The sequence below is a fragment of the Bos mutus genome, chromosome 17 (assembly GCF_027580195.1).
Source record: "Bos mutus isolate GX-2022 chromosome 17, NWIPB_WYAK_1.1, whole genome shotgun sequence".
NCBI lineage: Eukaryota > Metazoa > Chordata > Mammalia > Artiodactyla > Bovidae > Bos > Bos mutus.
This window is the reverse complement of record NC_091633.1, coordinates 3,842,575-3,859,731: the sequence shown is the minus strand read 5'-3', so window position 1 is coordinate 3,859,731 and position 17,157 is coordinate 3,842,575. Positions and strand designations below refer to the sequence as shown.

The window sequence follows — 17,157 nt, the reverse complement described above, 5'->3', positions numbered from 1 at the left end:
AAAAAAAAAGTGGGAGGTGGGGACAGGGGCCTGGGCTTCTGCCCAAAGGACAGTCGGCCAGTTCCTGTGCTCCGCCCCGTCTCCTTTGCCAACCCCCTTCTTCCAGCTGATCTGCCTTGCTCAAGAGCTTCTGCAGCAGAGAAAGCAGAGGCTGCCCTACACTGTGCCTCCTGTCTTCTGCTCAAGGGCTTGGGAAGAGACCTAATGCGTGTGTTGGAGGGTGTGGAGAAGGGGCCTGCAGACTGACAGGCAGACAGACAGACACGCACGCAATCAGAAGGGGCACCTGATGCCTGATCCTGCCATCTTGTCTGTGAACCAGATTCCGTGAGCCAAAGACAGTGCTTCCCTTGGTAAACCGATTTCAGATTCTTAATCTGGGGATGAGAACATTCTTTAACAGCTCAAAATCTATGAGGCGCTAGGTCTTCCTGGAGACAAGCTTTCGTCTGATTCTCAGAGGAGTCAAGTGACCCGAAAGATTGGAACCCTGGCAGCAGGCGGAGCTCTCTTGCTCCAGCCTCACCTGTCTGCGGCCAGACGGCCTCTTCTCCTGGGTCCCTGGAGCAGTTGACGGCCTCCAGACCCAGTGCTGACCTTGCCTCTACTCACAGCGCACACCCCCCGCCTCCTGCTTCCCAACCCCAGTTCACTCCCTCCAGCCAACCTCATGAAGCCCCATCGACTCTCCTCTCGGATGTCCTTTTCCACCCAGGCTCTCCCCTTCCAGCCCACACTGAAGCCCGGCCTCCTCCATGGCCTCCTATCAGCACCCTCCCCACCCGCGTGCTGCCAGATTGACCGTGTCAGCGGATGGCTCCCCGCCCTGCTCCGTGCCCCCAGAGGCTCCCACGGCCTCGTCACAATACGAGCTCACACTTACCGAGTGTCTGTAACTTGCCAGGCTCTGTGCTGCGCCCCACCTCATATTCACAACCCACAACCATCCTACAGGCTGGATGGATCATCAGTCTTCCCTTTCTTCAGATGAGAAGACTCAGGCTTAGAGCGGCCAACTGCCCGAGTCAAAGGGACACAGCCCGGAATACAGCTATGGACTGGGGAGTTCGACTCCAGGGCCTTCCCTTTTAGCCACCGAGCAATGTACCCTTCCTCAGGTCCCTGGCTCGGAGCTCTCCCTGCCCCCTGAACAATCTGATGCCAGCTTCTTCCCCTGACCCCACGCTCCCTCCCAGAATGCCCTGCTCCAACTAGACTGGCCTGATAATTGTTTCTCTAACTGTGCTGCTTCTGTGTACGCACCCCATCCTCTTATTCTAGAGTATAATTATTAACGGTCTTTTCCCTTAACTGATGATCAGGCCAATGATTAGACCTGAATGAGAAACCAGAGATTGTGCCAGTGAAAAAGCTGGATGTGAAATTTCATATGCATTAGGCCCTAAATACATTTTTCAAAAATACGCAGAGAAAAGACTAGAAGGGAATAATCACCAAATGATCGTCTCTGGGGGTGGGGGTGGGGCAGGAATTTGATAACTGCTTTCCTGCTTCTTTATACTCTTCCAAAATTTTCTAAATTAACCTATATTACCTTTATCACTGGGGTTAGAGGGGAAAGGGAGGAAGGAAACCATTTCAAGTGGTGACCGAGCTCTGTAACTGGGCATTAGGAACACCGTCTCCTACAGTCTCGGGGTGAGGAGGGCTGACGGAGTGTCCAGGGTGACCAGCTGGGCCAGTTGCCACAAGTTCCTCTTCCAAGGCAAACCCCTGGGGCCACTGTTCCCTCTGGAGCTTCCCAACAAAGCTTCTGCGTGAACCTTCCAGCACCCCCGCCTCCCGACAGGCCCCAACTGCTGATGTCCGTTCCCTCCACAACCCCAGGGGATTCCTTCTAACCCCTGCCCCTGTCCATCCTCAGAAGCAACTCAAATCTCAACATTTCTGAGGTGGCCATGTCACCCGTGAGGCAGGGAGTGACTGAGGCCCAGAGTGTGAGCCTCAGGCCCATGTGACTTCAACCCCAGCTTGGCCACTCATCAGTCATGACCCTGCAGGCAAGTCCCGAACATTCAACCTCAGTTTCCTTAACCGTAAATGGGGGGTGGGGACACCACTAACATCACAGGGCGGCTGTGAGGATCGCCTGAGATGACACAGGTGGGGCATCGGCGGAGTCACCAGTGCATACTCAGGCAAACGGTTAGCTGTCACCACGGAAGCAAACGCCCCCCTCCTTGGGCAGGGACACCCAGCCTGACGCTGGGGCTCTGAGATCCTGGAGGAGCTCTCTTCTGCCCTTGTCTTTCGCCCCTCCCCCACAGCCACTGAGTCACTTCTTTCGGAGCTGACACACACATCTGGTAGGTCACTTCCAAGCACCGCCCGCTGCTACTGCTCTGATCCCCCTGTGGACATGTGGGGGTCATCTCTGCACCACCCACACCCCACCCCAGGCCCTGGGCCCCACATCCTACTCACCTATCATCTTTTGCAGCAGCGGAGAGTTGCCTTTTCCAAAAAGCACGCAGAGGTCCAGGATCTTTGGGATGTCGAACAGGAAGTTGTTGTAGAGGATTTCTCCAAAAGCAGAGGGCGAAATGAAGTGATCCTAAGGAACAGCAAAGAGAGGATGAGCGACCTCCCCAAACACGTGCATGGCAGTGTAATAGCAGGCTCACAGGAAATAACCTTCGGGTCCATCGAGGGGGCCTGGCTAATAGAAGCAGCTCCGTCCACACCAAGGATGCGTCCAAGCCAAGGGGCTGACCTGGAGCGACAGTCACTCACCCTAATGTAAAACAAAGCAGACGCTCCCTATGAAACACATCAGCTGGGGATTCATTCTAAAGTTATTCACAGGTAAACTCCCATGATGTCTGCGACTGCTTTAAAATACTCCAAGACTGGACTTCCCTGGTAGTCCAGAGATTTAAACTCTGCGCTCCCAATGGAGGGAGGCTCAGGTTCCATCCCTGGTCAGGGAGCTAAGATCCTGCATGCCACACAGCACAGCTTCAAAAGGACAAAAATAAAATACTCCAAGAAAAACAGAAAACTCAGTGGGGGAGAGAAAACAAGATAGGCAAGATGCTAACTGTTGAAGCCAGGTAATGGGCACGTGGGAGTCATGATACTCTTGTGTATATTTAACAGTTTCCATGCTAACAAGCTAAAAAAACAGAAAAGATACTATTTTTAAAGTAAATATGTGGGCACCACACACACAGAGACACAAACACATTGAAAGGAAAAAAGTTCCCTGAAGGAACAGGCACCTTAACAGTGGTTATTTTGAGGGAAGGAAATTTTGTGGGCGACTCTCACTATCTGCAAAATATTTTTGTTACGTTTGTTTAAGGACAGCATTATTATTTTTAAAATTGGGGAGCAGGACTTCCCTGGCAGTCCAGTCAGTGGCTAGGACTCTACACTTCCACTGCAGGGAGCAAAGTTTCAGTCCCTGGTTGGGGAACAGCCTGATTGCACATGCCACACGATTTGGCCAAATAAATAAATAAAATTAACAAAAATAAACCCGGGGTGTGGGAGTAAAGGCTTTTAGAAAGCACATCCAAGGTCCTCTAAAAAAATCAGAATCGATGCTTCGCCCTCTGACGTGCAAGGAAAGGCAGAGTCAAGCGTCCCTGGCACAGGGCCCTCGGCTCCCCACTGATGGAACACTGGGTATAGCGCAGGCGACCTGGCGGCTCAGAGGACGAGGGAGGTGGCACAGGCTTCTTCCCCAGCAGCGGGAGTGAAAGCGGAGGGGAGACAAAGGGGACACTCGATACTTCCAGAGCCTGCATTCCCAGGGGCGCGGGGGTGTCAGCCGGCGGGGGCGACCTGTCACAGGGCCCGGGGCTCACTTTGGATTCCTTGTGCGTGGACATACGGAGGAAGGTGAGAAAAACGCTGCGGTGGAGGCGCCTCTGCATGTCAACGACCTCGGGGGCCGGGGCCACCCACTCGTCGAACTTCCGGGGCACATAGCGCAGGTAGGAGTCCAGGCACTTCTGCAGGGTCTCGTCGAAGATGACCTAAGCCAGGCGACAGGGGAACAGCCAGGCTGCGTCACTGAGGCCCGAGGGCCTGAGGGTGGACGGTGCGGGGCTCACGGCCGGTCAGCTCTGGCTTGGGGCAAACACGCCAACCAACCCCAAGGGACCGAAGAGGCATAAATGAGCCCAGGGCTAAACACGAGTTTCTAAAAATGCCATGGTGGAAGGCGTTTGTGCAAACATCATTAAGATGGTGATAACGAAACAGTAATTCCAACCACAATTTGCTCTTAGGGATCCAGTGTAAGAAGCAGAGGAAGAGAAAGCATCTCCTGGGGAGAAAAACAACAGCACCCAACCAACGGCATGGCATGTGCCTGGTCTTAGTGGGAATGGTGAAGAGTGTTACCTGGCACCAGAATTTATCGTGCGGCAGGGCCAGGAGCCAGTCCAGGTCATTGGCTACGAAGGTGGCGCGTTCCAGGTACTCCTCCACTAGGGCGGGAATGTTGTCTTTAGGGGGCGGTTTGTATAACACAAAATACCGGTCTGCCTTCTGCTCGGGGTGCTACGGATCCAAAAACCACGTGTTAACGTGGCAGAGGTTAGTCAGCGAGGGCCCCTCTGCCAACCCACAGCAACAGCCCTGGGCTCTTCCAACCGGTGACCCTCAGGCATAAAGAACCGAGTGTCTCTGACAGAGGGAGGCCTGGCCGCAGTCAGGGAGCGCCAGGCGAGCATTAAATACCATGTTTTCTGGAGAATATTTAATGACACAGGGAAAGGTTAGGGGAAGAAAAAGCAAGACACAAACCCCTCTATTTATATAACCATTTTGGGGATTAAAAAAAAAGCACCATATTTAACACATTCACACACTGGTAGGACTTTATTTTTTAAAAGAGTGTCGGGCCGGGGGTTGGGGGACACCTCAAAGCTAACAGTGGCTATCTCTAACAGAAAGGATTAGGACCTGACTATCTTTTCCAATTTAAAACAGAACATGTAGTTTTTTTAAATTACACCAGTGAGGCAGGAGGGTGTTTTCTTTCAAAAGCTCACAACAGTACAGAAAGATAAGTCGCCTGGGACCACCACCCCGGGTCTAGCGTCAACCCAGAGGGAACCCCTCCCCATCCTGCGGGCATCCTCACTGCCCTTTTCTAGGCGTTTACATTAAAATGTAGCCACACGAGGCATTTGTTTGAGCCCATTTTCATCTTTCTGACACAAACAATGTCGTACTGTACATATCACTGTGCTGTTCCCTTTGTATAAGCAGAGAAAAACCTCAGTAATTTTTTGGTATAAGATGCTAATCAAGTAATTGCAGGTCTCGGCTTAGCCTCACAAATTCTCTCTTCTAACCCTTACCTTGCCGGGAACAAATCTTACTTTGTTTGCCATAAAGAAAGGATGAGCTTGGTTTTCTCCTCTGACTACACAAGGTTTGCTTTCTCCGGGGGAGGCGGTGACAGGAAGGAGGCCGCCTGTTTTCGTCTCAGCAGTTATCAACCACAGTCCCCCCACTTCCAGGCCTCTCAGCCCAGCGGGGACAGGGAAGTCATGGCTGACGGGTCAGCTTCTTCGAGAACCACCTAAGCCTCCCGACCGCAAACTGCCGAGTTTTTGAGTTCCACAGGGCTCCTTGGGGGGTTGAGGGTCCACTAGGTCCCCCGCCCATTTAAATCACAATTTATACAAAAGGAATCCTGCTGATTGAAACAAGGTCAAAGCTACTCTCAAAGGCCTAAATTCACCTCTGTGGTTTCCAAGTTCCCCTCCTCTACCAGTTGATGCCTCACCTCTCACTTAGGTTACTTCTCAGGCCAGGCTGCTCACCGACCCCCACTTGCCCAAATGGCACACACACGCGCACGCCCCTGAGATCTGACCTTCCTGCGATCCATCCTGTGAACATCTACTGGCACCCTGCTCTGCCAGGTGTGGGGGCGCACACGAGAAGGGGGTCTGCGTGCTCCCAGAGCCCACTCTGCAGAGGGGATGATGCACGGCTGTCATCAGACGAGCACAACACAGACAGCTCAAACCTGGCAGAGGCACTGTGGGAGCGCCTGGGGGGCAAGGGGCCACTTCCCAGGCCAGGCAGCATCCAGAACTGGACCTTGGAGGTGGAGCAGAATTTTTAGATGGAAGACATAGTCCGATGGGCCATTAAAAAAAAAAAAATGGGATGGGGGCACAGACTGCACTGGGCAGTGGGAGATGGAGTTGGAGGGAGAGATGCTGGAAAGAGAGAAAAAAGCCACTACTCACCGAGGACCGCCCTGTGTGGGCTGATGAGCAGGCCAGTCCCACAGCCCATTTCTTTTATAAAAGTATCTTTCCACCTTTATTATTATGCTGGGCAGCACATTTTTTTTTTTACAAAAGTATCTTTCCACCTTTATTATTATGCTATCATTTCTTTTAAACTCACAACAACTGTCTCAGAAGGAGAGAGTATTCTCCCCATTTTACAGAGAAGGAAACCAAGACTTGGTGAGATTTAGGAACTCAGCTAAAGTCACAGGGCTAAGGAAGCAACTGAGGCAGGATTTAAACCAAAGCTGACACTGCACACCTATTAAGTGACATATGATACCACAGGCCACCCTGGTCTCACTGCTCGTCCTTCTGACCCCAGCTCTGACCTCACTTCCTCCAGGAAGTCTCCCAGGCTCCACCCCAATTAGGTGAGGGGTTCACCCTGGCTCCCCCAACACCTGCATTCTATGCTTTCCTGACTGTAGCACTTGCTGAACTGTATCAGAAGTGCCTGCAGATCTGTGGTTGCGGTGGAGGGGGACAGAGGAAGGGGTAGATTATAATAAGGGTGGGGGGGGGCACCAGGACACTTCTGGGAGTGGCAGAAATGTTCATTATCTTACGGTAACGGTTTCATGTGGGTTTACAGATGTCAAAACCAACCAAACCGTGTACCATAAATATATGCAGTTTATTGCCCTCCAATGACACCTCAACAAAGTTAGATTGAAAGGGAGGGCCTGCCTTCTGTCTTCCCCGCTACCCTGCAGGTCTCTGGAGGGGGTCTGAGTCTTGCTCACACAGCAGTCCCAGCCCCTAGAGCCAGGCTGGCATCGAGCACTCCCTCCACACACACCTGCAGGTTGGACGGAGGAATGCATGGAGGTAATGCAGGACCAGGTCCTGCCAAGGCCTTTGAAGCACCTCCGACACCACGCACAAGAGCAGGGGCCACGGAGGATCCCAGGGAGAGGAGCTGCAGCTCTCGCTGTATCTCCCACCCTTTAGGCCTGGCCTAGGTCCCACTAGCCCCACGAAGCTTCCTGAACATGCCCTGCCCATCAAACTTGTGCCCTGTTCATCTTGATAAGAAACTATTCTGTACTGTTCTCCAAATGCTCCCCTTAAATGATCCTTATCTTTCTCAAGAGCCCATTCAACCACTTGGGTGCCAAACTTGATTTCTTTACAAGGCCGGGCTCCTTAACTCTGTGATACCGCTTCCACCCCCAGGGGCTGGTGTAAGAATCAGGCTCTCAGGACTCCGGGATAATATACCCAGGTCCTCCTGCCAGGCCCGCCCTTCTCCATTGCTCTGCCCGGCTGGTGCTTATTCACCCTTCCACACGCAGTTCAGGATCTCCCTCCTACAGCCCGGCGTCCCTGGTGGCGTGCGCCCTCTCACCACCCCAAGACGTCTGTGCACCCCTCCCTGGTCTCCATCAGCAGTGTAGACTTCCTTTCATCACGTCCGAATCGTGCATGCTGCAGAGAATCCACCAGTCTGCTTCCTCTCCATCTGTGGGCCCCACCAGGGCAGTCTCTTCTCTCTGTAGCTCCAGGGCCTGTCCCAAAGTGTGGCAAGGGTCCTTGACTCATTTACTGGCTGTCTCCTGAGAACCCATGTTGCACCTGGCACTGGAAAACCAGAGTAAAGGGAAGGGACCAGTCCCTGCTCCCAGAGGGCCCGCAGTCTATCAGCCTGGTGTCCAGGACATGGGGAAGGGCCTACGGAACCAGTCTCCACGGGCGCTGTCCAACAGAACCTTGGCAGAGATGGAACCACTCCAGACCTGTCCCGTGCTGGCCAAGACAGCAGATTCTCACCACATGGGACTATTTTAACTTAAACGAACTAAAACTAAAAATATATTCCCTTGGTTGAATCGCCCACAATTTCAAGAGCTCCATAGCCACATGTGGTGAACGGCTAACGTACTGTACAGCACAGTTCCTGATTTTCTAATCAGTATCCTCCTTACCTAAAAGAGTTATGAACATGAGGATATATCCAGGGAACATGGATAACATTTTATAATAATTATAAGTGGAATATAACTGTTAAGGTTGTGAATCTCTATGTCATACACCTGAAACACATAATGTTGGATATCAACACTACCTCGATTTTTTTAAAAAGTTACAAAAAAGAAACAAGAGGCTATGTAGCAGGAAGGTGAAGAAAGTATAGACTCCAGGGACAGTTTAGCTGGGGTCCTGTTCTGACTCCCCTAGTGTTCTAGTTCTGTGACCTTAAACTCTGAGTTTCCTCATCTGTAAAATGGGGACGACCAAAATGCCTACTCAGAGGGCTGTGGTTTGGCTTCCATGAGATAATCCAGGTGAAAGGTTTGGCCCAGAGCAAGTGGTCTATAAATATTAAGCACTATTATTAGAGAGTAGTCAGGAAGCAATAGGAAGCCATCCAGAAAGCAGGAAATAAAACACCAAGCTCTTGTTTCCCATGACTTTACTCAAGCACCCAGAAGATACTTCCTCCCACCTTGTTCAAGTAAGCTAATGTTCTTGGGAACACAGCAAGGGGGTATGGGGTCTCCGGTCCCCACATCTATCTCCTCCTGGCACCTCTCCACGGCTCTCATCTCTCCCACAGCTGGTCATCAGCATGCTCACTTCCATTCTCAGTCTCACCAACCCTGCTGGGCCTGCACACAGTGCTTCTTAGCCCGTTCAGACCTGACCTCTGACATTATTAGTGTCCCCCTCCTCCGCCCCCCACCGCCAAGTAGACCACAGCTGGGACAGCTCTGAAAAAGGCCCATCTGAAATCTGAGCGCCTCCTGCAGGGTCCAATCCCCAGATCTGGCTTTGGGCCAGCCCCGCTGCCCGGCCAGCTCGGGCTGAGTCCGAACTGCCATCGGACTTTGATTCAAAATGAAATGCTTTGCAGGGAAGGTATGGGGTGGTATGAGAAACATGGGACATGGGAAATACCACTCAAACTCAAGCTACTGCTGGGAAAGAAAACTCCTGCACTGGGGCTTGGAAAGACCTAACAGCATGCTGGCTCCTGAAACGTAGACTGTGGCCATCAGGTCATTCATAGAATCGTAGAACCGATAAAGAAGGAATTTAATTTTTTGCTTCTGGATTGATTGCAAGTGCGATAATATCAATATTGGGCTGAACAGCCTCAAGGCACCGGCTCACCAGCGCAGGCGAAGTCCTCAGCTTTCCTGTCTTCAGGTCCTCGTGGGTGATCTGGAGTCGGTCCAGAGGCAGGGCGGGCATTGTGCTGCGCGGCCCTCCTGAAAGGAATACGGACGGGAAGACAGCAGACGCAGAGGCTCCGGGGGCAGGGCCTGCTCTGGGACTCACCCCGGAGCCAGGAGAGAAGCTTCAACCCCTGGCCTCAGGGGGCTCCTGGCGGGCCTTAAAGGCCTGGTTCCCACAACTACTCACCTAGACCAGTGACTTTTTTGCCTAAAGTGGCAGTTCTCAGCTGAGGAGGAAAACACTCCCCAGGTGACACCTGATACGGTGGTGGTTTGGTCACTAAGTCATTCTTGCAACCCCATGGACTGTAGCCCACCACGCTCCTCTGTCTATAGGATTATCCAGGTGAGAATACTGGAGTCGGTTGCAGTTCCTTCTCCAATTCCCACCCAATTCATGAAGTACTGGTTAAAAGTAACCAGATTATCTTTCTCACGGCCCCAGCCCCGTGCCCTCCTTGGCCTGGGAGCTCTGGGGGGCCGGTGCCTGGCTTCTCCTTCTCTTGCTACCTTTGCTGTGACCAACACGGGCCTGGTCCAGAGGTGGCTTCATGAAATAGTTGATGAACAACTGAATATGATGACACTTTTCTTACCATTTTAACCCGATTTGGGGGGTTGAAGCCATGGGACTTTCCTCCCTTGCAGAGGGTGTTAAGATTTTACAAACTTTCTAGGCTTCAGGGAAGAAGGATATGGATAAACAGAAGGGCCAGAAGGTTTTCACAGAGAATTCATGGAAACCTGCCAGAGTGACCTCCTCTCTTAAGAGAGGCCCAAACTGGCCACAGAGTCAGTGAGGGGCAGACCCCACGTCTCCTGTCTTCTGGTCCAACGCTCATTTCTCAATGCCACTTGGCCTGATCCACAGGAGGGATGTGCATATTGGCTGAATCATGGAACAGAAGTGACTCTGGGCTCTTAAGAAGACATGCCACAAAAGCCTGGCACATCTCAATGACGACATGAAGATGTATGAAGGGTAGGATGAGGAAACCGTCACCTCCTGAGCCCTCCCTGAGGTGCTGAGGGACATGGTCAGCCATGAGTCACTGCAGTCCTGGCTCTCAGATACCAGGCCAGGCCCTAGTGTTACAAAGACAGATTGATAAGGCCAGGTCTCTGCTCTGTGGGAACTCCGATCCAGTAATAATGATGACGATAACAGCAGCAGAAACACTCCTCTCAGGTGCTGCTGCTCTTCTGAGCCATTTTCTCAGCATGAACTCGCTTGTAGACACCTTAACTGGCTTCACGTGTACGAATGCTTGTAACAAGTCCAGGGTGGGTGCTGTTAATCTCATTTCCTTCATTTTACCAATGAGCTTCCCTAATGGCTCCAACGGTAAAGAATCTGCCTGCAGTGCAGGAGACCCTGGTTCGGTCCCTGGGTTGAGAAGATCCCCTGGAGAAGGGAATGGCAACCCACTCCAGTATTCTTGCCTGGAGAATCCCATGGACAGAGGAGCCTGGCGGGTTACACTCCATGGGATTGCAAAGAGTCAGACATGATTAAGCAACTAACACTTTACCAATGAGGAAGCAGAGGCTCAGAGAAGATAAAAAAAGCTTCCCCTAGGTCTCAGAGTTAATGGCTGGTGAAGCAGGCTGGCTCTTAACCATTTGCTGTGCTGAGTCTAGGGCAGTTGAGCTGGGGGCAGGGGCTTGTGGCTGTAGGGAGAGCATTTCTAGAGGAGCGCCTAAAGGCTCAGGAGAGCCTGAGTTGAGGCTTGATAGTGGAGACTGGGAAGAAGGGTGTCCCAGGTGGAGGAAACAGCAGGAACGAAGGCAAGGAGGTGGGAAGCAGCCTGGTGCACAAGGAACCTTGGTTCAGGGGCTACTTTAGAGACTGTGAAGATACCCATCTTCACATGGCATGTAGAGAGAAGGAACTAGTCCCTAGTCTAGTCTGCCTCGTCCCCGAGGCCCATTCTGGCACTAGGATCTCAGTGGATAGTGGTTCAGACACATGGTCCCTGTGACTGAGCTTTCATCTTTCACCTCTGCAAAATATAGATCACACCATCTGCTGTATGTTTGTTGATGCTGTTCAGTTGCTCAGTCGTGTCTGACTCTTTGTGACCCCATCAACGGCAGCATACCAGGCTTCCCTGTCCTTCACTATCTGCCAGAGTTTGCTCAAACTCATGTCCATTGAGTCAATACACGATTTCTAATTGAGCTACTATCTTACTAGCTTTTCACAACAGCCCAGTTAAGAACGACAAGGATTATTATGCTCAGATGTCCAAAGAGGGGCCCTGATTTGCTCAGGCAAATACCTGAGTAGCCAAGTTGAAACTGAAGCCCAGCTCTTGTGCCTTGGCACCTGGGTCTCCGGTGCTGAGTATGCTAAAAATACTTCTTTCCTAATCCCTGAGAGATGCTGGGAGGACAGCTGGAAACATCAGTGCTCAGCTCACCAGTGCAGAAGTCTAAATGAAGCCCAGGCCCAGTCCTTTCTATGCTCACCTTCCAAAGACTGGAGGAGGAGTGTCCAGTGCGGGGACCTAGGATGGGGAAAGAGTCATAAGGAGGAGGCGGCTCTCCACCCTTAAAAATTCTAGTTCCCAGAGTCCAGGTCTAGACAGGTACAGACAGCAACTTGCTTTTAGAAGAAATCTACTCCTACAGGCCAGAGCCTGTCAGGACAATTTAGACTCAGGCTGGTATGACAGTCAAAAGAGAAGTTTATAGTTTCACAGCCTGGGTTCAAGTCTCAGCTCCATCCTACCCATGTTGAGACCTGAGCAGTTCCTTAACTTCTTTACGCTCCGATCTCCTCATCTGTAAAATCGGGATGAGAACAGTACATAATCTCATCATCTCTCAGGGTTGACATGAGAAGTAACCAATACTAAGTGGTCAGCACAGCACTTGGCACATAATAAGCGGTAGGTAAAGTTTGTTGTTGTTTAGTCACTAAGTCATGTCTGACTCTTTTGTGACCCCATGGACCGTAGCCTGCCAGGCTCCTCTGTCCACAGGATTTCCCAGGCAAGAATACTGGAGTGGGTTGCCATTTCCTTCTTCAGGGGATCTTCCCAACCCACGGTTTGAACCCATGTCTCCTGCATTGGCAGGCGGGTTCTTTACCACTGAGCCACCAAGGAAGCCCCCAGTTAAGTTTACTTGTTATTATTATTCAAGTCCCAATCATAAGCCGAGCATTTGGGTTTCCTCAATTACTCAGCAAATACTTACTGAATATCTCTGGGACCTAGGCATGTAAATGACTATTAATCCGTGTAGTTAGAGCTGTAACTGGAAATTTCCAAAACAAGCACAGCACAGAAGGGAAGACTGTCACAGAAAAGGTGACCTACAACCTGGCTGTTAAAGGACAGGAGAAAAAGATGGAAAGGAAGGACATTCTAAGCAGAGAGCAAGCATGAGCAAAGGCTCAGAGCCTGTGGCTTTGAAGGATGAGGGAGACATTTGGTGTGGCTGAAAACACAAGAAGTGGAAGAAGAGGTTGGATAGAAAAGATGGAGCCACTTTAAAAGGAGCCTCAAATGCTGTGCTAAAGATTTTGGCTTTTTATCTGAAGACGAAGCGAGGAGTCATGTAAGGAGAGGAGAGACATAATCAGAAAGAGAAGGTAACAGCCTGGTGGCGGGAGAGGCCTTTTATGAACCACTGGACAGCAGAAAGTGTTAATAACCTTACTTGTCCCTTCAAATAGTTTTTGAGTACCTACTATGTGCCAGGCACTGAAGCCTGGAGAATCCTAAGGCGGGCAAATAACAGACCCAATTCTGCCCTTCACAGAGTTTACGGTCTTGATGGTTAACAAGACAGATATGAACCAAACAGCCACATGAACAAGGAAAATTCAATACTGTGAGTATGCTTTGCAGGCAAGGCCCATGAGGCTATGACAGCATTTAACAAGGAGAACTGACTCGGCAGAGAGAGAATGTCAAGGAATATTTGCGTTTTCGTCTACAGTATGAGTAGAAATTAACTAGTCAATAACTGGACTCTAAAAATGACAAGGTCAATGATCATGATGATATCTGTGCCCCACCCCACAGTGGATCCTCAGTGTCAAGCAGGGCAGCAGAAGTTAAAAATTTAGGAAAGGGCTTTCTTTTGAAGGGGAGCTTGGAGTAAATGCAAGAAGGCCTGGGAGCATCCCCAAGGCTACTCCTGTCTCAGTTTCTCTGTCTTAACACTTCTGGTCTCGCTTCAGTATTACCCTCCTCCGAGATCGTACCAGATTGCCCTATCTATTCACTCCTCCGGTTGCAGTCATATCTTTAATTACCTAGTGCATTTCTTTGTCGTCGACTGTACCCGCCCACTAGACTGTAAGCTCTATGAGGGCGTGAACTTCCTCTGTTGCTCTGTTTATATCCCCAGTGCCTAGCTAGATCTGTGCCCACGTAGGAGGCGCTGGACATAACATTTGTTGAACGAATGAATGAACCCCGAGGAAACTGAAGCTCGAGGTGAAGGTAGGAGGACAGCGTCTCGCCCAAGGCCAAGGTCATTCTGGGGCCGATCCTCGAACCCAAGACTCTAAGCTCTGGCGGCCTGACTCCGGGTCGGGGTGGAGAGATAGGAGGAACGGGGCGATTCATGGCCCCTGGGGCAGCCTCAGCCTTGGCCCTGCCATCGAGGCGGGAGGCCCGAAGCCGCGTGAGGAACGGCTGCAGCCCCTCCCAGGTCCGATGCCCCACATCCGCAAGGATCAGCCACGCACTCACCTTGGCGGCTCCTATGCCGGCGATGTGCCGCCGCCACCGCCTCTGCCGCCGCGGTCCACAGTGACAGCTCGCAGAGCGCAGGCACTTCCGGGGTCAAACAGCTATTCCGCAGGCGCAGACAGGAAGCCTCGGCCCGACCTCGCCCCCGGAGCCAACTGCCGCCGAGAAGCCGGGCCCGGGGCCACGCCCCCAAGCCAAGACTCCGCCCCCTGTAGGTACAGGAGTGGCTGTACCCACACTTTCCGCTCCTAGCGCCCTTGCTGCTTTAGCAGAGATGGTGGGAGGTCGGCGGAGAGCAAGGTGTGGTTCCACCTCTTGGAAAAACCAAGTGTGCTACCTGGGTTCCTCAAGCCCAGGAGGAATTCTGCAGCTAAATGCTATAAACTGTGTCAGGACAGGGGATGCGTTCTTTTATTGACATCAATTTTTTCAGGTAAACGTGTCATCCAGTGATCTAAAAGGGACAGAAAAAAACGTCCTGGTCACTCTATTTTTTTCCCTCTGGCATCACACCCATTTGATGGCATCACACAGGCAATTTAATTTGTATCTTGGTGGTTGATTTGTACCAAAGACGTGGCAGTCTTTGGTACAAATAAAGCTTAAAGTAGGACTTCTGGCAGAATGTATGGATTGGTTTCATTATTTCCAATGGTATTAATGTCACTGAAGTTTTAAAGCTAATTAACTTGACTGGGCTTCCCTGGTAGCTCAGCTGGTAAAGAATCTGCCTGCAATGCAGGAGACCCAAGTTCAATTCCTGGGTGGAGAAGATCCTCTGGAGAAGGAATAGACTACCCACCCCAGTATTCTTGGGCTTCCCTGGTGGCTCAGTCAGTAAAAAAATCTGCCTGCTATGCGGGAGACCTGGGTAGGGAATATTCCCTGAAGAAGGGCATGGCAACCCACTCCAATATTCTTGCCTGGAGAATCCCAGAGGAGCCTGGTGGCTGCCATCCATGGAGTCACAGAGTCAGACACGACTAAGCACAGCACAGCATGACTTATAAAAAGACAAAAAGTTCCAACAAGACACCTGACTTCTCAGTTTCCTCATCTGTCAAAAGGGGATCATTGATACCCACTTCGTCATTTGGAGGCTAAATGAGATAGCACAGACAATACCAAGCACATAGTAGGTGCTCAAGAAATGTTAGTGGAGGGAAAGGAAGGAAGAAAGAAAATGAGAAACAGAGAGAGGGAGGAAGGAGGCTCCTTATCCATTGGAGTGATTTTTAAAAAATTGTTTGTTTTTGGCTGTTCTGGGTCCTTGTTGCAGCATGCGAGGGCTACTCTTTGTTGCGGTGCTCAGGCTTCTCATCGGGGTTGGTTGCTCTTGTTGGAGAGCAAGGGCTTTAGGGCACACAGGCTCAGTAGCTATGGCGCGTGAGCTTAGTTGCTCCGTGACGTGTGGAATCTTCCCAGACCAGGAATCAAACTCGTGTCTCCTGCACCGGCAAGCAGATTCTTAACCAGTAGACCACCAGGGAAGCCCTTCCATTGAAATGTTAACCCTTATATTTATTTCATCTTCGTTTTCCCTCATTTTCCAGAAGAGATTAATGAGAAATGTGAGGTTCCAAAGGAGACATCCTTGTCTGAGCTGTCATATGTCCAAATGAAATGGAATTTAAAAACCACGTTAACAGGAGAAGCCTCAAACCATGTATCAGTTACACACAAGTATGGAGGAATTGGCGGGGGGGCGGGGGGTGCTCTGTTTTCTATGTTAAAAGAAACACAACCACAACTAACTTAATTTAATGGCAATTATTTGGATTGGCAATGGAGGCAAGTGTCTGTGGTGCTCAGAATCAGTCAACTCTAGGAATAAAAAGAAATACTGTCAGTAGTTGGAGCTAGAAAATCAGCGCTGAAATATCTGGGTCTGAGTCCCACCCGGCCCAGAGGCTCTGAGTCACCTAAAATGAATGAATTGCCTTTGTGCTTCAATCCTCCAACCAGCTTGTGTTTGCAGAGTGCCATTGTTGAGGTGAGCTGTTGCGTGGCCTGCACAATGTTCATTTCCTCTATTTTCCCACTAACAGCAGCTTGACCACTCCTCATGTAACCAAATTGGGGTCTGGCTGCTCTCTGCTCAAAAGCCAATAGAGAGGCCAGGTTAGTGGAAAGGAAAAATAAAACAAAATAAAGTTTGCTTTATTTTGGATGCCAGCATTGGGGCGGAGTGGGTGGGCTTCCCTGATGGCTCAACAGTAAAGAATCCACCTTCCAGTGCAGGAGACATGGATTTGATCCCTGGGTGGAGAAGATCCCTTGGAGAAGGAAATGGCAACCCACTCCAGTATTCTTGCCTGAAAAATCCCACAGACAGAGGAGCCTGGTGGGCTACAGTCCATGGGGTCTCAAAAGAGTCAGACACGACTGAGTGACTAAAACAACAGCAACAGTGAGGCAGCAGGGTGGGGAGGGGACAGATTTCTGTCCAAAGGCTGACTCCTCCACTGACAATCAGGGGGCAAGGGCTTTTACAAAAGGGGGTGGGGGGCCACATGCAGAAACAGCACAGTCAGCTCTGACAGCCATCCTGAATTTGGTCATCAGTGGTCTGCCTAGCGTCATCTTGATTATTTGAAGGACAGTTAATCTGCAGATCCATGGTCAGTTTGTTCCCATTCCCTTGAGGCCAGTTCTCAGAATTGTGGCAGTTTATTGTTGGCTGCAGTCTGGTCATCATGTATCTATCAGACAGCTCCTAGGATGATTCAGAATATTATCTATAGCCCTTGAGAAGGAATTAGAGGTCCTTGACCATGCTTACTGACTAAACTGTCCTTATTTGGTCTCCTTTGATAGTTTTCCTTCTCATCTCCCATTGAACATTCTTTGGCTAAAGTTTTTCCACAGACAAAAAGGCAGGATGAGGATAGGGGAGAAGGACCGTAGAGTCCTACTCCATTTCACTCAGAGAACCATCCTTCCCAGTTCAGTCCACATGGAGTAGGAGTGACTCTT

The 17,157-nt window shown here is 50.8% G+C and overlaps 1 protein-coding gene across 8 annotated transcripts in view; it reads right to left on the bottom strand.

Annotated features, from left to right (window-relative positions):
* Positions 1-14,334, bottom strand: part of ASCC2 (activating signal cointegrator 1 complex subunit 2) — a 36,064-nt gene extending 21,730 nt beyond the window's left edge. The window contains exons 1-6 of one of the 8 annotated variants that reach the window (XM_070385883.1): positions 14,182-14,297; positions 11,942-11,979; positions 9,405-9,502; positions 4,375-4,533; positions 3,834-4,004; positions 2,446-2,575 (exon numbers count right to left, since the gene is read on the bottom strand). In XM_070385883.1, coding sequence (XP_070241984.1) covers positions 2,446-2,575; positions 3,834-4,004; positions 4,375-4,533; positions 9,405-9,485 — 541 coding nt within the window. In that variant the 5' untranslated portion in view covers positions 9,486-9,502; positions 11,942-11,979; positions 14,182-14,297. Of the gene's footprint in view, positions 1-2,445; positions 2,576-3,833; positions 4,005-4,374; positions 4,534-9,404; positions 9,503-11,941; positions 14,156-14,181 lie in introns of those variants that run through there. The other 7 variants (XM_070385882.1, XM_070385885.1, XM_070385884.1 and 4 more) reach the window with 7 other exon arrangements.
* Positions 14,335-17,157: the final 2,823 nt, after the last annotated feature.